This window comes from Phocoena sinus, chromosome 2 (genome assembly GCF_008692025.1).
Source record: "Phocoena sinus isolate mPhoSin1 chromosome 2, mPhoSin1.pri, whole genome shotgun sequence".
Lineage (NCBI taxonomy): Eukaryota > Metazoa > Chordata > Mammalia > Artiodactyla > Phocoenidae > Phocoena > Phocoena sinus.
Genome location: NC_045764.1, coordinates 34,035,696 through 34,058,222, shown reverse-complemented (window position 1 = coordinate 34,058,222; position 22,527 = coordinate 34,035,696). Strand labels below are relative to the sequence as shown.

Sequence of the window (22,527 nt, the reverse complement as noted above, 5' to 3'; positions counted from 1 at the left end):
TCAGTGTTTTATAGTTTTCTGAGTACAAGTATTTCACCTCCTTAGGCAGGTTTATTCCTAGATATTTTATTCTTTTTGTTGCAGTGGTAAATGGGAGTGTTTCCTTAATTTCTCTTTCTGATTTTTCGTTGTTGGTGTATAGGAATGCCAGAGATTTCTGTGCATTAATTTTGTGTCCTGCAACCTTACCAAATTCATTGATTAGTTCTAGTAATTTCCTGGTGGCATCTTTAGGGTTTTCTATGTATAGTATCATGTCATCTGCAAACAGTGACAGTTTTACTTCTTCTTTTCCAATTTGTATCCCTGTTATTTCTTTTTCTTCTCTGATTGCCATGGCTAGGACTTCCATAACTATGTTGAATAAGAGTGGTGAGAGTGGACATCCTAGTCTTGTTCCTGATCTTAGTGGAAATGCTTTCAGTTTTTCACCATTGAGTATGATGCTTGCTGTGGGTTTGTCATATACAGCCTTTATTATGTTGAGGTAGGTTCCCTCTATGCCCATTTTCAGGACAGTTTTTATCATAAATGGGTGTTGAATTTTGTCAAAAGCTTTTTCTGCATCTAGTGAGATGATCATATGGTTTTTATTCCTTAATCTGTTAATGTGGTGTATCACATTGATTTGTGTATATTGAAGAACCTTTGCATACCTGGGATAAATCTCACTTCATTAAGGTGTATGATCCTTTTAATGTGTTGTTAGATTCTGTTTGCTAGCATTTTGTTCAGGATTTTTGCATCTATGTTCATCAGTGATATTGGTCTATAATTTTCTTCTTTTGTGATATCTTTTTCTGGTTTCTGAATATTCCCTGGTGTCTGAGGTTCTCTGTTAGTCCAGTGGTTTGGACTCGGAACTCCCACCACATGAGCTTTGGCCTGACCACCGGTTCATGAACCAAGATCCCGCAAGCCACATGGGGTGGCAAAAAATAAAAAGAGAGAGAGAAAAAACAATAAAGTAAAAAATAAAATTAGACTAGGAAACTAACAGATATGTTAGAAAGAATATAAAAATAAAAATATAGATGAATCAACAACTGGAAGGTACAACAGTACCACAATAGTAAAAAAGAGGAGGGAAAAGAAAAAAGAGACAAAAAAAAAAGAAAGACAGAAAAAGAAAAAAAGGGGGGGGAAATGCCTTGGCTGTGGAGGGTGGGGCCTAAGCAAGGGCGAGGTTTGGGTAGTGGGCGGGGCTTATGCTTAGGACCCACAGGGCTGGAAAAGGCCCTGGGGGCCATGGGGGGGTGGGACTTAGACTCAACAGAACAGAAGGGGCCCAGGCATACCCCCCATCCCTGGTCTCAGGGGGCGGGGGACCTCACCTGGGAGCCCAGCTGGTTTCCTGGGCTCGAGTGGGCAGAGCAAACACCCTCTTCTCCTCCCCTGCTCCTCCTGGAGGGCCCCTCCAGCCTGCCTCTCCTGATCTCCCCAGACACAGGGGCGCCGATCCTGTCTGGCCTCCACTTCTCCTCCCCCCTCAGTCCCCCCACATCCTACCCATTCACTTGGGGGTTCCTCCCATCTCCTTGGGCGTCAGGGTCCCCACCAGCGGCCGGCAGGTGCCCTAGTTGTGGGGAGATGCTAACTAGGCATCTTCCCACACTGCCATTTTGACTCCGCCCCAGCGCCTTATATTTCTAATGGGATGATTGTGGTTTTCTCTTTCACTTATAAGAGTTCTTTATACATTAACCAATTGTCTTCTTTACAACAGGGTCTCCCCTTAGGAATCAAAGCCAGTAATTTAACTGACTCTCCTTATGTTAAATTTCCATAATAACTGAACTTCTACTGAATTATTATCAAATCTATAAATGGTTCTAAGTGGTTATTCTTAAAAATAAAGCAGCTATTTTCCTTTTTAAAAGCTCCAGATAATATCAAGAGATGTTGAGCGAATTTACTAATGGAAAAAGCAATGTTTCTACTATTTTTGCCTTTGGTGAAGGGATAATAGAAAAAGATTAATTCATCTGCTAAAACCCATCAGTAAGAATATCAGCTCTGCTCTCCATAGGTTCAAGCCTTAGTGGTCTCATCATCTGTGATTATGGATTCAGAAATGACCTCTGCCTTTAACTTACCTTGTACCTGTCCCTCCCAGATTAACCTTCCTTTCTTGTCCTATCTCTCCCCTGCTCCAAAACCTGCAGTGGCTCCCCACTACATATTGTATTAAATGCAAATTTCCACACTCTGGCCTTTCTTTTTTAAGTAATTAATTAATTAATTTTTTTTTGGTTGCATTGGATCTTTGCTGCTGTGTTGCTTTTTCTCTAGTTGAGGCAAACCGGGGCTACTCTTTGTTGCGGTGCGTGAGCTTCAGTAGTTGTGGCACACAGGTTCAGTAGTTGTGGCTCACAGGCTCTGGAGCACAGGCTCAGTAGCTGTGGCACATGGGCTTAGTTGCTCCACAGCATGTGAAATCTTCCCAGACCAGGGCTTGAACCTGTGTCCCCTGCATTAGCAGGCAGGTTCTTAACCACTGCGCCACCAGGGAAGCTCCTGGCCTTTCTTTTAAAGGCTTTACCTCCTATCTCTTACTCAAGGCTCCAATCGAAGTGAACTTCTGTCTGCTTTCCTAATACATCCTGCATTTCCCCCAAGTCAATGGCTTTGGGTTATGCCTTTTTTTTTTTTTTCTTTAACAGGAATAACCTCTCTTCATCTCTTAAGCATAATCTCCCAGTTGAGGCCCTGAAGGTAAGAACACGTTTATACTTCCCAGGGTCTAGCTCAGTACCTGATATAAAAAAGTCATGAGGTCTGTTGGATTCGATTGAATGCACAAAGGTATACTGTTTGTGGGAAAGAAAAGGGGTCCAATCCCAGGTTGGAACCAAGTGTGGAGATGGAGACAAACTCACTCCTTGACTTGGATGTCCATGTACTAAACTCACGTACGAAGACAGAGGGGAAACAGGGAAGCACTTACACACGCAGAGCACCTGATTTCACATAACTGAACATATCCGGTTCTCCCAGCAGCCCTCAAGGGCCGGTACCCTCATTTCACAGCTGATGCACTGATTCTCAGAGAGATAACATCCCTGCAGCTGGAAAGTGGCCAGTCCTGGCCACCAGGCTTTGCCAGACTCCTCCGTCCTCCCCTGGCAGGGAGTTATAGGTACTACTCAATCTTAAAGTTTTATTTGCTGCCAATTATCAAGGATTTAGCTGGGGTTTTGGTGGGTCCAACCAGCCTGGCAGAGGACATCACCATGCTGAGGAAGGCACTGTAGCAAGGTTGCAGCTGGACCCACAGACAAACAGGCTACATCATGTTGTCTCCAGGCAACCACTCAACTTCCCTGCACAATTGCTGGTCCTCCCGAGTCCTGAGTCTCAGGGATAGGCATGCCCCCCAAACCTGCTTGCCACCTCCTCGTCTTCTCTTGGTCTTACATACACCAGGTTTGGAGTCCTGTCTCTCTCTCTCTCTCTCTGACCTCTCTCCAACCCATCCCCTCCTGTGCACGGCCCCTGACACTGCCTTAGTTCAGAGGCTCATCTGTCCCCGGGGACCCCTTTACCTCCCTGCTGCTTCCGTAATACTCTTCCTAAAGCAAAATCATGCCCCTTTCGTCCTCACACTCTTTCGAAGGCTGACCACCACCTTCCAGATAAAATGCAAATCCAGTAACTTGATACACGCAGCCAAGAGTGGTATTCAAATTATTAAACAACCTACACAGTTTTTCCTGAATATCACTGGGCACTAACCTAACAAAACAAACTCCGGCCACAGGGCTGGGGTAGGGTCCTCGAGGCCCCCTGCTGGGCCAGACATTAACTCTGTAGTTGCTGAATTGCAGGGAAGTCCAAGGGTCCTCCCCAGGGAGGTGGCAGGGCTGCCAGGGGCATCTCAGGGACTTGGGTCAGTAGCTATTTTCCAACCAATACAGAGGGATACACTATTTTAACAGCCAGTGCAGACTTACTGGGTGGACCTGTTGAATAGCAGCTCTGCACACAGCCCCTTGTGAACCGGCCCCTCGCCAAGTGCCCCCCTCTCACCACTGCTCCAAACACCCCCCCCCCACTTCGGGCCTCCCTAGCCAGGAATGCTGTTCTCTGTGGTGTCCTTTCTCACTCAAGTGTCATCCGAGGGCAGCCTTCCCTGGTGCCCGAGCATCTCCTTGTTCTCCCACAGGGATCATAGAAGGCTCGGGGAATAATCGCCGGTGGTTTCTTCTTCCCTCTCCCTTCGCCCGCAGTTGCAGGGTCTTTGCCTTATTTGTTGCTGTCTCCACCATCCTAGTAAGAGAACCAGCACACAGTGGAGGATGGATAGAAATCTGTGCAACTGAGCAAAAGTGAACCTTGGGTTGGGCAGGGGGAACCTGTAGCCCACGACTGGGGACAGAGCTACGCAGCAACACTGACTCGGTGGCACATTCTGTACGACAAACAATGACACACAGCACACAGAATGGTCTCCACACTGTGTTATTGTACACCCTTCCTGGTAAGCTTTGAGCATTAACTACACACACACACACACACACACACACACATTAATGTTACACAAAGTAACATTTTGAACAATAGGAAACACACATTAATGTATTTTACAGGGTAAAATAATGATATACATAGAAGTTCTAAACTTTTCCTTTCACGTCTCAATGGGCCAGCTTGTGTATCCCACACTGGAGACCACTACCAAGGTACTGTGTGCCTCTCACACAGCTACTGACCCAAGTCCCTCAGATGCCCCGGGCAACCCTGGCACCTCCGTGGTGGGGTGGAAACCCTTGGACTTCCCTGCAGTTCAGAAACTAGAGAGTTAATGTCTGGCCCCAGCAGGGGGCCTCGAGGACCCTACCCCAGCACTGTGGCTGGAGCTTGTTTTGTTAGGTTAGTGCCCAGTGATATTCAGGAAAAACTGTGTAGGTTGTTTAACAATTTGAATACCACTCTTGGCTGTGCGTATCAAGGTGAAGTATGCATAGGTCCACATAGCAACCTTATCCTGGAGGCCCAACCTACACAAAATTCTAGGTTTCCACCAAAGCTCAGGTCAGATGCCAGAAGCAGATTATTAGTAAACCTGGAAGCTACCTAGACACCGTATATTCTAACCTCTATTAAAAAAAATAGAAAGGAAAAACCCTCTACAGCATCCTGTCGATGGCAAACAAAGAAGATCTAGAAGACCAAGGGACAGGGGTACTCAAATGGCATATTTTTTCCCCCAGGGAATATTTAGCAACGACAAGAGACATTTTTAGTTGTCTCAAGTAGAGGTGTGTTACTGTCATCTAGTAGGTAGAGGCCAGGGATGCTGCCAACCATCTTATAAGGTGCAGGACAGTCCCCCACAACAAAGAATTATCTGGACCCCCCAAAATTGAGAGTGTGCGGTTAGAAGAAGGTCTAGAAGATCTGACTTGGTCCTGCCCAATTCTGCTGTTTATGAGCTATGTGACCTTGAGCAAATCGCTTAACTTCTACAAGCCTATTGTCACCTCTGCAAAGGATACGGATTCATTCATTTAGTCAACAGATATTCCTCAAGAAATGTGGTTATGGCAATGAACAATATCCAATCTAAGCCCAGAAAATAGTGAGAATAAGGAAATGAGTGTAAAAACCCCTTAATAATTTTGAATGCACTCAGCAGACCCAAGGCAGAAGCTCTGATGTGATCACACAACGTAATATACAGGTGAGAGTGTTCGCTCAGTTCAATAGCACGAACTTTCTAATTATTGTCTTTCACCTATTCTAAGATATACAGGGATTTCTTTTTCATATTTTAACATCTTTGAATTAAAATGACTGGGCCTTACAGCTGCCATCAGCCAGGTGGAAGTCACACCATAGTTGTCACTAACTATATGCTCGCAAACTTGGTCAGTATTCCTGGGGGACTAAAGCTCTTTAGCGAGGGCTTCCCTGGTGGCGCAGTGGTTGGGAGTCCGCCTGCCGATGTGGGGGACGCGAGTTCGTGCCCCGGTCCGGGGAGATCCCGCGTGCCGCGGAGCGGCTGTGCCCGTGAGCCATGGCCGCTGAGCCTGCTCGTCCGGAGCCTGTGCTCCACAACGGTGAGAGGCCCGCGTACCGCAAAAAAAAAAAAAAAAAAAAAAAAAGCTCTTTAGCGATTCAGTCAAGGAACCATTGAAAGATGGCTTAAGGAAGCAATGTGGGTCCCCATGTTGTCTGAAAGCTTTCCGCGGGCACCTCATGGCAGGACAAGAATGCACCAGAACTGATCTAGACGCTTGCAGATTGTTTAAACTTCCAGTTCTGGTTACACCCTTTGGAGATACACAGGCAAACCAAATTCTGCTCAGCTAAGTCAGCGGTTCTCAACCCAGGCGGCACATCTTTTAAAAAGTAGCAAGTGTTTTTAAAATGCTGATACCTGGGCTCCAATCCAAATCAATTAAATAAGAATCTCCAGAGGTAGGCCCAAGCATCTGTATTTTTTAAAGCCCCACCCCAGAAATTCTGCTTTAATGCCCACTCAGAAAAGCCTTTCCTGACCGCCCCCAAGGAACCGTCGCCTCCTTCTCCTCTCCTGATGCAGTGAATCCCAGCTCTGGCAGTACATTAGAGGCAGCCGAAGACCACTGAAAATGCTCCTTGCCCTGGATGCACCCCAGACCATTCACTCAGAATTTCTGGGCTAGTGTCAGGCATCAGTAATTGCTAAAGTTCTCCAGCTGAATCCAGTGCACAGCCAAGGGCAGGAACCACCGCCCTAACTCCTACTGCACGTGAAGGGCAAATGCCTGTCTCCTCGAAGAGGCTCAAGCCACATTGGCTTGATTGGTTCCAGGGCTCCCGAGGATACCAAAATCCTAGGATGCTCAAATTCCTTAATGTGGCTTCCGAATCTGCGGATTCCACAGCCACAGATTCAACCAACCGCACATCATAAACATAATACTACACATTCAGTGGTTGGTTGAAGCCACGGATGCGAAACCGCAGATACGGAGGGCCGACGGTATTTAAAAGCAAACCAGCCTTAGCCCTCACCTTTACTTCCTGGGCTGGGCGTCCCTTCATCCCATTACAACACCTTACACATCATAGGTGCTCCGTACTCGACAAAGAATGAGTAGATGGACAAACACGTGGAAGGATATATATGTATTTTGTCTGATGATGTGAATGCCACAACTAATGTACTGGTTTCAAAGATAAAGTAGAAATAAGGAGATTCTGCAATATGAAAATCATTATAAAATAATGGAGGTCAAATAGAGGTCTTCAGTCCACCCCCGCAAGCTAGAAGGAGACACAAAAATACAAGGGGGAAAATGTTCAGCTCTAAAGTAAGGCCACAGCCCACAGCTACCCATTTTTGATTTCTTAGTACGTTGTACAGAGTCGGGGGAAAGAGAATGGTGGCAGAAATTCAGCCAAGTTCCGACAGCTTCATTACAGAGACGTAGCTTTAAAAAGTAACGAGTTTTTTACAGTCCTTATAGAAGCTGCTGCTGTAGGGTCTAAATAAAGGAAGCTGAGTCTTCAGAATTTGGTCATCAACAAAGGAATACCATCTGTCACTTTCAAAGACCATTTCTGCGCTGTGGCCCAAGGCAAGGTTTTTTGTTTTTTCCTGTGTCCTAGACCTCCACCGTTAATTCAATAATCCGAATACAGCCTTTGTTTTAATACAAAGTTCAGAGAGTTCCGTGCCTTCCTTAAGAATAGCTTGAGGCACGACCGAGATAGATTTCCTGTAAAAGCTACATCGGACGAGTGCACGCATGCGCGCCCGGTGCGTTCCTGGCCTCCGGCTCCGCCACGTGCTCCAGGACTCGGGTGTCCTCCGCCGGCCGTTTAGACAGGTCCAACATGGTGGACGAGTCCTTCCCGGGATTCCCAGTCACCAACATCCAATGGTTCTTCGGCTTTTCAACTCTGTGTGAATCCAGATATGTGTGTACAGCGACCTCTGCTTCCTTTCCAAAATAGGTACTGGGGCAAGAAAGAATTAACACTGGTTGGAAATGGAATTACATCCCTCAGTAAGCTGTTAAGTTCATCTCAAAGCACGTAATTCAACAGACTGCTATATAAAGCTCTTGGAGGGGGGGCTCTCTAAAACACTATGTGTTTGCCAACAAGACTCAGCCTACTTGGGCAAGGACCAGGTAAATAGGATCCCATTATAGCTAAAGTCCTCTGTGGGGAAGGACCTGTATAATAGAAGGGGCTCTAATAGGAGTTTTCACACCATCAAAGTTCTATGTGGCGATATTTCGTCATCAAAGGACTTTTTCTGTGTGTGGTCATCCTCTTTAAATTGAACTTCTTTGCCTATATTCACAGCCCCTGCCCTCTGGCATGGCATTTTCTTGCACCCTGCTATACAATACCTTAAGAAAAGATGCCGGTGGGCCACCAGTCCGCGATTCGTGTGGCAGTGATTGATAAGAAGTTTTGCATTTGCCTTTAAAGATAAAGAGAGTATGTTATTTGAATTATGAATTAAGGCCTCCAGTTTCCTAAAAGCAAAAATTTGAAAATATAGTATATATTCATTTATATATATATATATAGAGAGAGAGAGAGAGAGAGAGAGAGAGAATAATCTAGAAGCCAAACCATAATAGATTAATAAATACATTATTATAGATACACATATGGTGAAACATTATACAATCATTTAAAGTCATATTGGAGAAGATCTTTGACAACTTGAAATATGGTCAGTGGTGTTAAGTGGAAAAAATAAGAATATTCCGGATGTCCTATTTTTTTTTTAAATTAAAACTAAATTAAAAAAACACATACATGGAAAAAGAAATGATAACAGTGGCTTTCTCTAGAAGATGGAACTACTGGTAATCATATTATTTTTTGTACTTTTCTGACTTTCCATAAGTGAACATATATTGTTTATAATCAGAAAATAAAAGGCATATTATTTCAAAACCCTGACTCAGGTAAGCTAAGTGAGATGGGGAAAAGCAGCCCCTGACATCCGGGAACTGGCCTGGCAGCCAGGGCTCTGCCTTAGTGTTCTCCTATGGAATATAATCAATTTCACACGGTGCCCACATCAGACAAGGCCACGCTGTGACCCCGATGGGTCAAGACAAAAAGAAGACCACTTTGTGATCATGTCTGAACACAGCAAAAACACGAGCATTGTCCAAGCCACAAAATACCACATGTCCTCCTCCCCCCCAGAGAACAGGAGTGATTACTGCTTCCTTACTCAGGACAGCTTTGGTCGTGCTCTGGCCTGCCCCCTATAGATAAGATGTACTGAGACAGCCCTGCTTCCTGTCAGATTCCAATCCAGGGCCAAGCCCCACTTCCTGAGACCCTCACTAAAATCTCCCAACCACAGCCCCAATTCTATAACTTGTCCTTTCCTTCTAATTATTTTATTTTATTTTATTTTTAAAACTTTTTATTTTATATTGGAGCATAGTCGATTAACAACGTTGTGTTAGTTTCAGGTGTACAACAAACGTATTCAGTTATACATACACATGTATCTCTTCTTTTTCAAATTCTTTTCCCATTTAGGTTGTTACATAATATTGAGCAGAGTTCCCTGTGCTACACAGTAGGTCCTTGTTAGTTATCCATTTAAAAGATAGCAGAGTGTACATGTCAATCCCAAACTCCCTAACTATCCCTTCCTCCCACCCTTCCCCCGGTAACCGTAAATTCGTTCTCTAAGTCTGTGAGTCTGTTTCTGTTTTGTAACTAAGTTCATTTGTATCATTTCTCTTCAGATTCCGCATATAAGCGATATCGTATTTCTTCCTCTGTCTGACTTACTTCACTCAGTATGACAGTCTCTAGGCCCATCCATGTTGCTGCAAACGGCATTAATTCATTCTTTTCTATGGCTGAGTACTATTCCATTGTATTATATGTACCACATCTTCTTTATCCGCTCCTCTGTCCATGGACATTTAGGTTTCTTTCATGTCTTGGCTATTGTAAACAGTGCTGCTATGAACACTGGGGTGCATGTATCCTTTCGGACCATGTATACCAGCCTCTTACTGAGACGCCCCACGGTTTTCCATGGTGCACGTTCTCCATCACTGCAACAAGGAATGAAGCCGACTCGTTCAACCCCAGGTGCTCCTGATGGTCTCTGACTGGAGGGTATTGACATGTGGACAGCAGCTGGACAGGTATGAAATGTCCTATTCTGCAGATGTGTCTGAATGTGGCTCAGAGACCTGCCTCGGGCTGTGGACTGAGTTAGGAACAGAGAAATGAGCTCCTGGTGCCTGAACTCCCCAACCTGTCTAACCTAATGACGGCAACAATAGAACAACCACCGTTAAATTAACAACAATGAATGCTTGGGAGCGCTGTCTGGGCCAGGCACTTTTCTAATAAACACTGTAAAATGTACTAACCGCTTAATCCTCACGAAACCTCGTAAGTTAGGCATCATCATCTATCCCCACTTTACAGACAATGAAGCGGAGATACTGACAGTTTAAATCATGGGAATGAGAGGCAATTCCAAGGGGAGCAAAGCTTGGCAAAGACCAGTGGAAGAGAGGAAATCTGTCAAGCATGCATCCTTGTGGACCACGTGTATATTCTCCGTGCTGGGAGAAAGACCCTTGCAAACCTGGGTCCGCCTACAGAGCTCGGGAGAGAAGCCTACTGCGTCAGGTGGATTCAGAGTGCCTGGTAACTGGGGGCCCCTTCCTGGATGGCCAACTCTTTAAGTCCTTCCTGGCTGTAAATCCAGTAACTCTCCCAATAACCTCCAACAACTCCTTAGTCTCCGTCTGCTGGATGTCTCACAAGCAAGTAGCATGGCCTCTGGTCCTCAAAACAGCTCTGTGCCCACCAGACCTGCCTTCCCATCCAGAACTGTGCTCCTGTCCGCAGGGCCCAGGCTCCTGAGAAAATGTCCAGCAACGTGCTCACCTGTGCGTCGGCCCCACCCTGTCCTTCACTTCCCCCAGATTACCCAGTCTCTTTAGAAATGAGGACTTAACAGAGGCCTGAAAGAAAGCAGTGTCCTCATCCTTATAATCTCGGGGCAGTGGTTCTCAGCCTGATCTCAGGGGCAGAGCCTGGGCCTCGGTATCTTTATGAAGCTCTGTAGGTGATTCTGTGCGCCGCCAGAGTCGAGAAACACCAAGGCGGGATGCTGCCACAGGGCAAAATGGTGCCTCCCAAACTTGAGTTAGAAATGAAAAAGAGGGACTTCCGGGCGGTCCAGTGGTTAAGACTCTGCTCTTCCCCTGCAGGTGGCACAGGTTCGATCCCTGGTCAGGGAGCTAAGATCCTGCATGCTGCACGGTGCAGCCAAAAGAAGGTTTTTTAAAAATTTTTTAATAAAAACAAATAAATATTTTTTTAAAACAAGAAAGAAATGAAAAAGAGAGAGTGAAAATGTGTGAGGCATATAAGGCATCGGAGCCCTGACAAGCCTCCATTTCACACACACGAGTAAATCGCACCCACTTCACAGCATCCGCCCACACGTCTGCCTTCCCCAGGCTGCACTCACCAGGACGGGGAAGCCTTCATATTCCAGGCGTAGCTGGGGGTCAGGGAAGGCCGCCTGCCAGCAGTTCAGGTAGGAGTCCTCATCCGTCAGGTACACCTCCTGGAGCCAAGACCTCTTAGACGACTTCATGAGGGTCCTGTGGTCACTTGATAAATATAACTGAAAACGACAGCAAGCAGATGGACTACCTCACAACTACCCGAGAGGCTGGACGGCCAGTGTGTTCAAAAGCAGTTTTCAAAATCCCTGTTCTTACGGATTGTACAAGAACATTCAACTTTCCTCTCCCTCAGAAAGGCCATCTCAGAGGCTGAGACCACCCGCCCTCACATCACCGGCAAGTGCTTTCCCTTCCTTGGAATACCAAACCCAGCCTCCCTCTCCATCTCATGCACTCCTCCTCTTTTTTTTTTTTAACATCTTTATTGGAGTATAATTGCTTTACAATGGTGTGTTAGTTTCTGCTGTATAACAAAGTGAATCAGCTATACTTATACATATATCCCCATATCTCCTCCCTCTTGCATCTCCCTCCCTCCCACCCTCCCTATCCCACCCCTCTAGGTGGTCACAAAACACTGAGCTGATCTCCCTGTGCTACGCGGCTGCTTCCCACTAGCTATCTATTTTACGCCTGGTAGTGTATATGTCCATGCCACTCTCTCACTTCGTCCCAGCTTCCCCTTCCCCGTCCCCATGTCCTCAAGTCCATTCTCTATGTCTTCGTCTTTATTCCTGTCCTGCCTCTACATTCTTCAGAACCTTTTTTTTTTTAGATTCCATATATATGTGTTAGCATATGGTATTTGTTTTTCTCTTTCTGACTTACTTCACTCTGTATGACAGACTCTAGGTCCATCCACCTCACTACAAATAATTCAATTTCGTTCCTTTTTATGGCTGAGTAATATTCCATTGTATATATGTGCCACATCTTCTTTACCCATTCATCTGTCGATGGACACTTAGGTTGCTTCCATGTCTGGGCCACTGCAGTGAACACTGTGGTACATGACTCTTTTTGAAATATGGTTTTCTCAGGGTTTATGCCCAGTAGTGGGATTGCTGGGTCGTATGGTAGTCTTATTTTTAGTTTTTTAAGGAGCCTCCATACTGTTCTCCATACTGGCTATATCAGCTTACATACCCACCAACAGTGCAAGAGGGTTCCCTTTTCTCCACACCCTCTCCAGCATTTATTGTTTGTAGATATTTTGATTATGGCCATTCTAACTGGTGTGAGGTGATACCTCATTGTAGTTTTGATTTGCATTTCTCTAATGATTAGTGATATTGAGCGTCTTTTCATGTGTTTGTTGGCAATCTGTATATCTTCTTTGGAGAAATGTCTATTTAGGTCTTCTGCCCATTTTTGGATTGGGTTGTTTGTTTTTTTGATATTGAGCTGCACGAGCTGCTTGTATATTTTGGAGATTAATCCTTTGTCAGTTGCTTTGTTTGCAAATATTTTCTCCCATTCTGACTCCTCCTCTTTTTCAGGACATCAGGCCTGGAGCAATATTTTATTCATTATAAATAATGTTGCATGAAACTTATTATTGCATGAAGTGAAGTGCTCTTAAAACCAATACCAGCACAGCTGATATTCATACGTGAGCCTCCAAGGGGGCCTCGGCCCCTCTGGAATTGACGTCCACACTTGGAACTTATGTCAGCTCTCTGGTTGCCTATAACTTCGCCAAGGAGCACCCCATCTTGCTGAAAGGTCCATAATGTTAGTTCCTCATTAGCCGTTTACTGATTCGCCCTGCACCTGGAGGTCGTTTCGGCATATCTTGATCGGTTTTCATTAAACACCTTTTCTATACAAAGCTATGTCATGAAGCGCTCTGGGGGAAGGCAGAAATGAGGTACTGCCCTCAAGAAGCTTTCCGACTGACAGGAGGGATGACTGAGTATAGAAACTGGAAGCATCTGTAAGGTATGGCGTCCAGCAGGGATGCAAAGAGCTACAGGAGGGGAGAGATGGGAACACATGCTCTCCCAGGGGCTCAGGAAAGACTCCGAGGAGGAGGTGATGTGGTATCAGGGAGCCCGAGAGGATGAGCATGGACAGGCAGGGTAGGGACATATTACAGAGGGCTTCAAATGCCACAGTGAACAGCAGCACTTCATGCAGAGGGCAATGGGGGCACCGCTACTGACTTTTCAATGGAGGTGCAAGGTGAGCAAAGCTGAGCTTTTAAAGGATTGACCTGACAGCACGCTGCCAGTATCAGATGAAGTCAGGATAGACTAAAGGGACGAAGCTATGGGGTCCTGGACTGAGGTACCAGCACTGGGAGTGCAAAGATGGGCCGAACTGCACTGTGAAGGAAGAGCCATGGGACCTGACAATAGCTGGAGCTGGATGTGGGTGGGAAAGGAAGATGGGTGCAAGATACACTGCGGCTTTGGCCCGGCTGATGGGGCGGATGACAATGCCATTCAGACCAAATGGAAAATAATGTCTATCTCAAACCACAAACGTTGCTTCGTTCATATAAAGAAAAACAATAAGAAAATCAGGAACAAAAATCAGGCCTCTACAAGGCCACCATCAACAGATTTTTCATAAATACCCTGAAAGAGCTTGCTAATTCAAAGACAAGAAACAGAAATAAGAGGTATAAGAATTTGAGAAGAGATAAAATTGTCATAATTTGAAGATGAGCTGACTGCCTACCTAGAAGTCCTAAGAGAATCAACCTGAATTCATAAGAGTAAGTGATTTCATCCAAGGTGAGTATAAAAATCAATGTCTATCTTCTATTTTTGCTGCAACTGTCAAAAGGACCTACCTTCAGTAGCTTCCAAAATAGAAGATACCAAGGAATAACCTTGACGAGATCAGTGTCAGATCCATGTGAGGGAAAGCACAAAACTTCACTGAGAGATAGAAAAGAATAATTGAAGAAACAGAGAGACATCTCAGAAGGACAAATATTGTAAAGCTACTAAAAATGTGAGCTTACTTAATTTTAAAATGCCAATCAAAATACCAAGTGATTTCCCCCCCCACAGGGGCAGAGGCACTTAAAAAAATTATTACTACATTTGACTGAAAGATTAATTCCTAACATAATTCAGACAAAGAAGTGTAATGATAAAGAACTAGTCCTACAAGTCATCAGAGTGACCTGGAATAAAAATAAACAACTCCAGTTCAAAGGATCCAAATAGAAAGGCACGTATAATAATTTAATACACGCAGCATGTGTCAGTGAAGAAAGGAATAATTATTCAAGAAATAACACAGATATGACTGACTAGTCATTTGGGGGAAATTTAGATGTTCACATCAAGGCCTCTATCAAAATAAATCCCAAGCGGATGAAAGAATAAACTTAAGTAACAGTTCAAGTTTAGACATCTAAAAATTAATACAAGTTATTCTTTTTATCATATCTTTGGAGCAGACTTCAAAGGCTCTGAGCAATGGAAGGAATTACAGAGAAAAGCACTGATAGATTTTACTTAAAAATAGATGAGAACAACTACAATTTAAAAGCCAAGTTAACAAATGAGAGGAAATATTAGCAACAAACATGGCAAACTTTTATAATCTCTGGAAGAGCAGATATTTAAGCCCAAGTCGACAAACAGGCAAAGAACAGATGATTTAGGGGAAAGAGAAGAAGAGCAGAGATGGAAGGGAGGGGTGGGAAAAGAAGGTAAATAAAAAGAAAGAGAGAAACAAAAAAAGAGAAGAAAAAAAATATCTAAATGTTGTAATGCTTGTAATTTCCCCTATATTTTAAGATTTTCCCTTTATAAAATAAGCTAAAATGTTAGTAGGGCTACTCTCTGGATGAGGGAGTGATGATTTACTTCCTCTTTCAACAACTGGGTATTTCCTCTAATTTTCACATTTAAAATCAGGCTGCAGCCTACCGTCCATGGTGTGTCAGAATTTATCTGCCAGCATTGATTTCTTGATAGTATGAAAATAATAATGATGCTGCTGGTGTTGACGGTGCCACATCATACAATAACGGAATCTTTGATTCAATGAAAAATGTTATATATAATACCAGCTCTCCCCCTTAGTAGCCAAGTGACTTGGAGCGAAGTCATTTAACTGGCTGTGCCTCGGTTTCCCCATCAATAAAACAGGGGTAAAACAGTCCCTACTTTAAAGACTTGTTGGGGGGAATAAATGAGTTTACATATGTGAAGCTCTTAAACACGTAGTAAGTAAATAATCTCCATTTTATAGAAAGACTCAAAAAGGTTAAATAACTTACCCAAAGTCCCAACCCTTAGGTATGCATCTCAGCTGGAATTCAAATCCATATTTATCTGGTTCTATTACACTGCCTAATTCCCAAGGTAGAGGTAAAGATCAAAGACTTGTGCTCCCCGATTTATGCAAATGTGTTAGCATTGGTGACATTAAACAGCTGTCAGAATATTACATAATCTGATCACTTAACTTACAAGTGGAGGTGGTATAAATTTTTGCTTTTTACCAGCTGCATTGCAAAGAGGGTTTTTTTTTTCCCCCTCACTCTTCAGCTTTTAAGGATGTATTTTTGTAATTCGTGAGGTTAGAAGGAAAGAATTGGCCCCAGACTGCCTCGGAAAAGCTGCAGGCTGACACCATAATGAGGCCAGAGATGGAGGCCATGCCCGTACAGTTCTCTGTCCACTTCAGTAAGTAGCCATTAACCCACATGGAAACAAAAATGACTGGTCCAAAGTAGACGTGCAGTATTACGACTTACCATTCTGTCTGCAAATCCTCCTGCTATCCCGAGGCGAAAGTTCTGCCCGTATCTAAGGACCTGACCAGTGACCTCTCCAGCTGTACTGTCAGTGGAGAATTAATATAATGTAAATTCTCTGTATTAGGATCATTCTGTAGCTCTATTTTTTGTGTCTGCACTTCGGTTTATAGTTTTCTTAGTAATGTCTATTCATGTACCGTAACTGAAATAAGTCACTTACCAAAAGGTCTTTTCTTTTGGCCTCCAAGTCTTGCTGGCACCTTACTCACTGTCTTCCAACACACTCGGAACACACAGTGTTCCCGCTTCGTGAGCCTAGGGTGGACTGATCAAGTCATACTGTCCTACACTAACGAATTGGTCCAAGTCCACTGGCATCTTTTTTTAATTGAAGTACAATTGATATATAATCTTATATTTAGCTTTAAGTGTATGCATCATGATTTGATATTTATACACGTTAGGAGAGGATCACGATAAATCTACTTACCATCTGTTGCCATTTAAAATTATTATGATATTACTGACTATATTCCCTATTCTATATATGACATCCCCATACACTGACAACCTTAGAGAGAAGCAAGGTAACAAATTTGTAGACATTTAATACACTCTTCCCTCTTAATCTTCCAGGAAACAGAAACTGTGATCAATTTTTAGCTGTTTTAACATAAATTATGTGTATTCGAAAACTCTAAAGACTTAAAGGACTAGTTATATCCCTGTCATATAAACCTGCTATCATAGTTTAGTAACAAACTGAAAGCAATGACTTTTAATTGTAATTATGTATCTATTCTCTAAGGATTTAAATGCTCGATTCCAAAATAATTATGTATCTATTCTCTAAGGATTTAAATGCTGGTCTCCAAAATTTCAAGTACATTTTTAGTGGACAATTAATTTTAAAACAGCAAATCCCCATGGACTGCTACCTTGCATTTAACTATATATTTCTGATGTAGAAATAACAGAGTAGCATTAAAAACAATGAAAGCACTCAAATGAGCTCAAAGCCTTATGAAATGTCATTAGGAAAACCCACTTGGCTTCTGGGCAGATTCTGAATTTAATTCCCTGGATGCAATACTTTTGAATTAAGCATTTTGAATTGAATTCAAAGTATCCATTATCCTGATGTGAACTGAAATCAAATTACCCATTATCCTGATGTTTAAGGTAACAGGATTGCCAAGGCCCCTTGACGATCATTCTCAAGATACGAAAGCAAGATGAGAATCACAGAGAATAGTCACGTAACCTTTGCCTCCAATCAGCACTGCTCTAATCCCAGGGCATCCTTAAACTGCAAGTGAAAACAGATATTTATGATGAAAACGAGCCTAAAATTAAAGTATCTTTACCACAAAACGGTAAAAGTGTTTCTGCCAACCGGGATCTTGGTTTGAGCTGCGCTCAGGCCACAGGGCACCTCTAATTCGTCACTCAGATGGGCTTTAATTTCATCTGGAGTCATACACAAGCTCAGGTCCCCGCCCAGAAACAGATCAGCTTCTGTCTCAGGGTGGTCAGGATTCACAAGCATCACTTTGTCGCCATAGCGAATGTATCCGTCTTCAGATATGGAAAGCTGCATCTACAATTTAAATAGGAGTTTTTCAGATAAACCATGCAATTCCTTCACAGCCAGTGCCGAGGCCACTGCAGATGTACCCTATTTTAAGAAGGGATTGACTTGAATTTCCTGAAATCTTTCTTCTTCTTTTTCCTGCCACCAATCTGCTCCCAATTTGCCAAATCAATGCCCCTGATAATCCCAAACGAAGTAAAATAAAGCTGATGAAAAATTTCATGGGTTGATTCCATTATTAACTTATTCAACATTCCTAGAAATTTTCTTGAGCACCAACTAAAGGGCACTTTACTCGTACATGTATCAATCTATTCATTTCTTAATTTGGAAAATGCAGGTAAACAAAATTAATAGCAAACTTCTCACGTTTCTAAAATCTTAGGGAATTTTAAACATTGTGGTTATCTAAAGAGAAGAATTGGTATTTTCCAAATGACAACTCACTTATGGAATTTTTGCTTGCTTACATATTCTCACATTTAATTTGACAGACTTTTGAAAAACAACGCTTGAATTTAAAATTACCGGTCTCAGAAGATTCTCTTTCAGTCTTCTGTTTCTCTGTATGAGAAGTTGTCCCTTGTCCTTCTTTGCTAAGAAGTCTTTCATGAGCTCCTGGTTAAAGAGAAAAATGAATGAAACCCAAAGGGTCAGCAAGAGTCCTGAATAATAGAGATACTGAGAGCTTTCAGGTCCAAAGCACGACAAGTTGTAAGAGCAAAATTTGAGAACGTAAAAGAAATGTGAGCATGATGGAAATGGGGGACTTTTTTTAGCATTACTTTATTTTTTATTTCATTGTGGAATGTTTAGAAAAATGAGAAAGACACAAAAAGAAACATCACCTATAATTACTCCAACCAGTGACAATGATGAGTAACATTTGGAGGTCATATATCCCCTCCTACTGAGGTCTCTGCTAGTTGTATGATGAGGGACACCGAAAGTGTCTCCCACCCAACTAGTTCCATAAAAGGATGGCCCAGGGTCTTGTTAAGACCGCCATAGGTCAATTCAGGGCAATGAGTATAAGGTCAGTAACAAGGGATGCTACGGGGACACGCAGGAGGGGATGTGGGACAAGGTGGGGGATGGGGGCAGTATTTCTGCTTACAGTCTACCTGCTCACCTGGACCGCAGCTTCGGAGACTGTAAGTCTCTGCGGAACAGAGGGAATTTAGTGGGGCTCTAGACTAAGGGAGAGACACAGGCAGGAGCCTTGAGAGTTTGGGAGGCCAAGAGACGCGCGTGAAGAGTAGAAGGGCGTGAGACCTGCGGGTCAGCCAGTGAGATTCTTAGCGCGTTCAGAGGGAGTTGGGATTTTACGGACATTGGGTGTGTGCTGGGTGCGAAAGGAGGCTTGGGATGCTCTAAGTAGGGGCCCGAACTTAGGCCAGGCGGGGGAGTCCCCGGGCAGTGGGCGGGCCGTGCCCGGCCACTGCCTCCGTACCTCCTCCAGGTAGACGTCCTCGTTCCAGTTGCCCATCCGGACTCCTGGACCGTACAGGTTCTGAGCCATCGTCCCCTGCTCTCCCGCGAACAAGCTTCCGGGGCACAGCGCCTGTGTTGGCCTCCCCGTCGCCATGACGACCCGGCCCCCTGCGATTGGCCAAGGTCCGGGACCCTGCTAGCCAATAAGTGACGACACACGAGTTGCGCTGGGCTCTGGTGCGGCCCCATCCCAGGGGCTGTCACCGCCCCACCTCCGCCCCCCCACCCTGCGCCTCACTTCCCCTCTTAGGTTTTTCTCGAGTTTAATTGCAAAGCAGGCAAGAGAAAAAACTCGAGCCTACAGACCTCACTGTCCTAAATGCCCGCTAGAGAGAAATTTTTAACCTTTTTTTTTTCTTTTAGAATCTAAACGAAAATTGCTTTTAAGTAGAGTATCCCTTGCTTTGAGGGGCAGCAAAGAGGAGCTTTGAAATGGAAACATAGCTTGCTTGCAGCCTACTTTTATTATCAGCAAGCAGCCATTTCATCCTAATCATAATACAAGCTCAATGTAGAAATTTGGAAACCAAAATAATACAGAAAGAAGGTGGAAGAGAAAATTACTCAAAATTTTCACTGCCTCCAAAGTAAGAAATATGTCATGCCAGCCTATTTGTGTTTATATGCTTCTGAGGCGGTTCTTATTTCCACAGACTTTACAGCATTCCTCCTGCCTTCCCCAGATACCAAGTGCAAGGACAAGCCTATGATTTGCAAGAAGTCTTGATAAAACCGGAATATGCTGGAGCCAACATTTTTTAAACAAAATATAATTTTATGAGTAGGAAGGACTCATAAAATTCCCTGCAGGACTCCCCAGGGCTTGATGCTGATTGAATGCATTCAGTGATTTACCTTTATTTAGTGTCTACTAAGAGGACAGAAATGAAAGACACAGGGACCTTTCTTCCCTTCAGCAACCTCAGTCTACAAGAGAAGAGAGTTCATGAAAACAAATTACTTCAGAGAAAATGGAATGAGTGCAATTAAAGATGTGCCAATGAAGGGCCATAGGCACGTAAAGAAAGATTCATTTCTGCCTTGGGGGATGGTGAGAATGAGAGTAAGGAGATCTATGGGTGGTGACTGAGGGAAGGGGGACTTTGGAGATGAACTTGGATTTGAGCTGGCAGGCTGCAGCTTGGGATGCAAATAGGAATATTCTCACACATTGGTGAATCCATGAGCTTTTTCAGTACAGCACCACATGCTAGGATCCTTCAAAAGGATAAATGGGACAAAGAAGGTAGGTCAGATATTATACCACTAACTGCACTTGATAAATCAGGTAACTGAGACTCAAAGATGCTAGTGGCTTATCCAAGTTCAAACTGCTAACAGTTGCTCAAAGCAAGGACTTAACTCAGATTTTCTGACTCCAAAGTCCATGTTTTTTCTCTTTGTTTCCATATTCCCTGTAAAATCAGGAGTATGATAAGGCAACTTTCATCTCCATATGATTTATTAAGGTTCTAATGATTCGGTTATTTGCTTAAGTCCTTACACCAAGACAGCTTTGCTCTCACCTATTTTCTTTGTGCTATTACGGTCAAGTATTGTACACTTCTGTATGTTACAGGATCAACAATACAATTACATACATGTTGCTTTATGCAATTGCTTCTTAAATCAGTCAGGACTAAAAATGTGCAATTATACTCTTTTGTAGATTACATACATAATTATCTTTATTTTTTCATGTGGATACCAATTACAGCCTGGTATTACTTGCTTTCCACCTGAAGAGTCTCTGTTGGTATTTCTTGTAAAGCAGGTCTGCCAACAACACATTCTCTCAGTTTTTACCTGTCTGCCCATTTCACCTTCATGGGCAGTTTTGTAAGATAGTTTTACTGGGTATAAGACTCTTGGTTACAGTTTTTTCTTTTAACACTTCAGATATGCCCTCCTTCTGCCTTCTGGCTTCCATTGGCTCTAATAAGAAGTCAATGATTAATCTTATTGGGGTTCCCTTGTTTGTCTACTAAGTGTGTTGTACAGCCCCTTGCTGCTTTCCAGACGTTCTCTTTGTCTTTGTCTTTCATCATTTTGACCATGGTCTGAGAGGCACTCTCTTTGCATTTATCCTATTTGGAATTTGTTGAGCTTCTTGGATGGGTAGATCACTGTTTTATTTAAATAGAATTTGGGATTTGCCATTCTTTCTTTGAATATTATTCTGCTCCCTTTCTCTCTTTCCTCTTCTTCCAGAACTCCTTATTGTTGGTGCACTTAATAATGTCCTTGTTTCTGTAAGGCCATATTCACTTTTCTTTCTTCTTTTTTCTCTCTGTTCTTCAAATTGCATAAAATTTCTATTGATTTATCTTCAAGTTTGCTTATTTCTTCTTCTGCCAGCTCAAACCTACTATTCCATCTATCTGGTGAATTTTTCATTTTGGTTATGATACTTCTCAACTCCAGAATCTCCACTTACCTCTTTTTTTTTTCCATTTCTCTATTGATATTCTATATCTGAGGAGGCATTGTCATCATACCTTCCTTAAATTCATTAACCTTGGTTTCTCTTAGTTCGTTGAACATGTTTATAATAATTGCTTTGAAGTCTTTGTCTACCAAGTCCAACATTTGGGCCCTCTCAAATCCTGTTACTTTCCCTGTGGATGGATCACATGCTCCTGTTTATTTGCAGGTCTCAAAATTTTTTGTTGAAACCTGAACATTTTAGATAACATATTGTAGGAACTCTGGGTACTGATTCCCCACCCTCAGTGCCTGTTGTTTTTTGCTTATCCACTTGTGTATCTGTTTAGTGACTTTGGCTAGACTTGTTAGGTAAGGTCTATTCCCCAACAGGGTGCAGCCCTCTGATGTCACTCTTCAGGGGTATAGCCCTGAACATGCACAAGGTCCCCTGGACCCCTAAATAAATCTTAATATGATAAAGTAACATAAAGAAGCATCTCACAACTTACAACACAGGTGGATTTAAAAGCCAGGTGATAATAACAAAATTATGAACAAACATACAAGGAGTTTTTTGAAACAGCTTTTTACTAATTTTTACTTTTATTTTTGAAAAATTATGAAATCTTTATTTTATTGCAATTATAGAGTATTTTAAATTTATATTCTTCAAAACTGCTCAAAGCTAATAGTAAAACAGAAATGCACACATACATTGCTAGACTCTGAGTAATTTACTCAGTTCATGGTGTAGCAATAAATATCTGTTTAAATTAGGACACCATTCCCTCCCTTTTAGA

The 22,527-nt window shown here is 43.1% G+C and overlaps 1 protein-coding gene across 1 annotated transcript; it reads right to left on the bottom strand.

Annotated features, from left to right (window-relative positions):
• Positions 1-7,227: 7,227 nt before the first annotated feature.
• Positions 7,228-19,373, bottom strand: CFAP161 (cilia and flagella associated protein 161). The gene is made up of 7 exons (XM_032623690.1): positions 19,260-19,373; positions 18,335-18,424; positions 17,580-17,812; positions 16,210-16,294; positions 11,483-11,641; positions 8,352-8,425; positions 7,228-7,950 (listed from the first exon to the last, which is right to left on the bottom strand). Exons 1-7 carry the CDS (start codon positions 19,326-19,328, stop codon positions 7,719-7,721), a joined length of 942 nt encoding a protein of 313 aa, XP_032479581.1. The 5' UTR covers positions 19,329-19,373; the 3' UTR covers positions 7,228-7,718.
• Between the last annotated feature and the right edge of the window lie 3,154 nt (positions 19,374-22,527).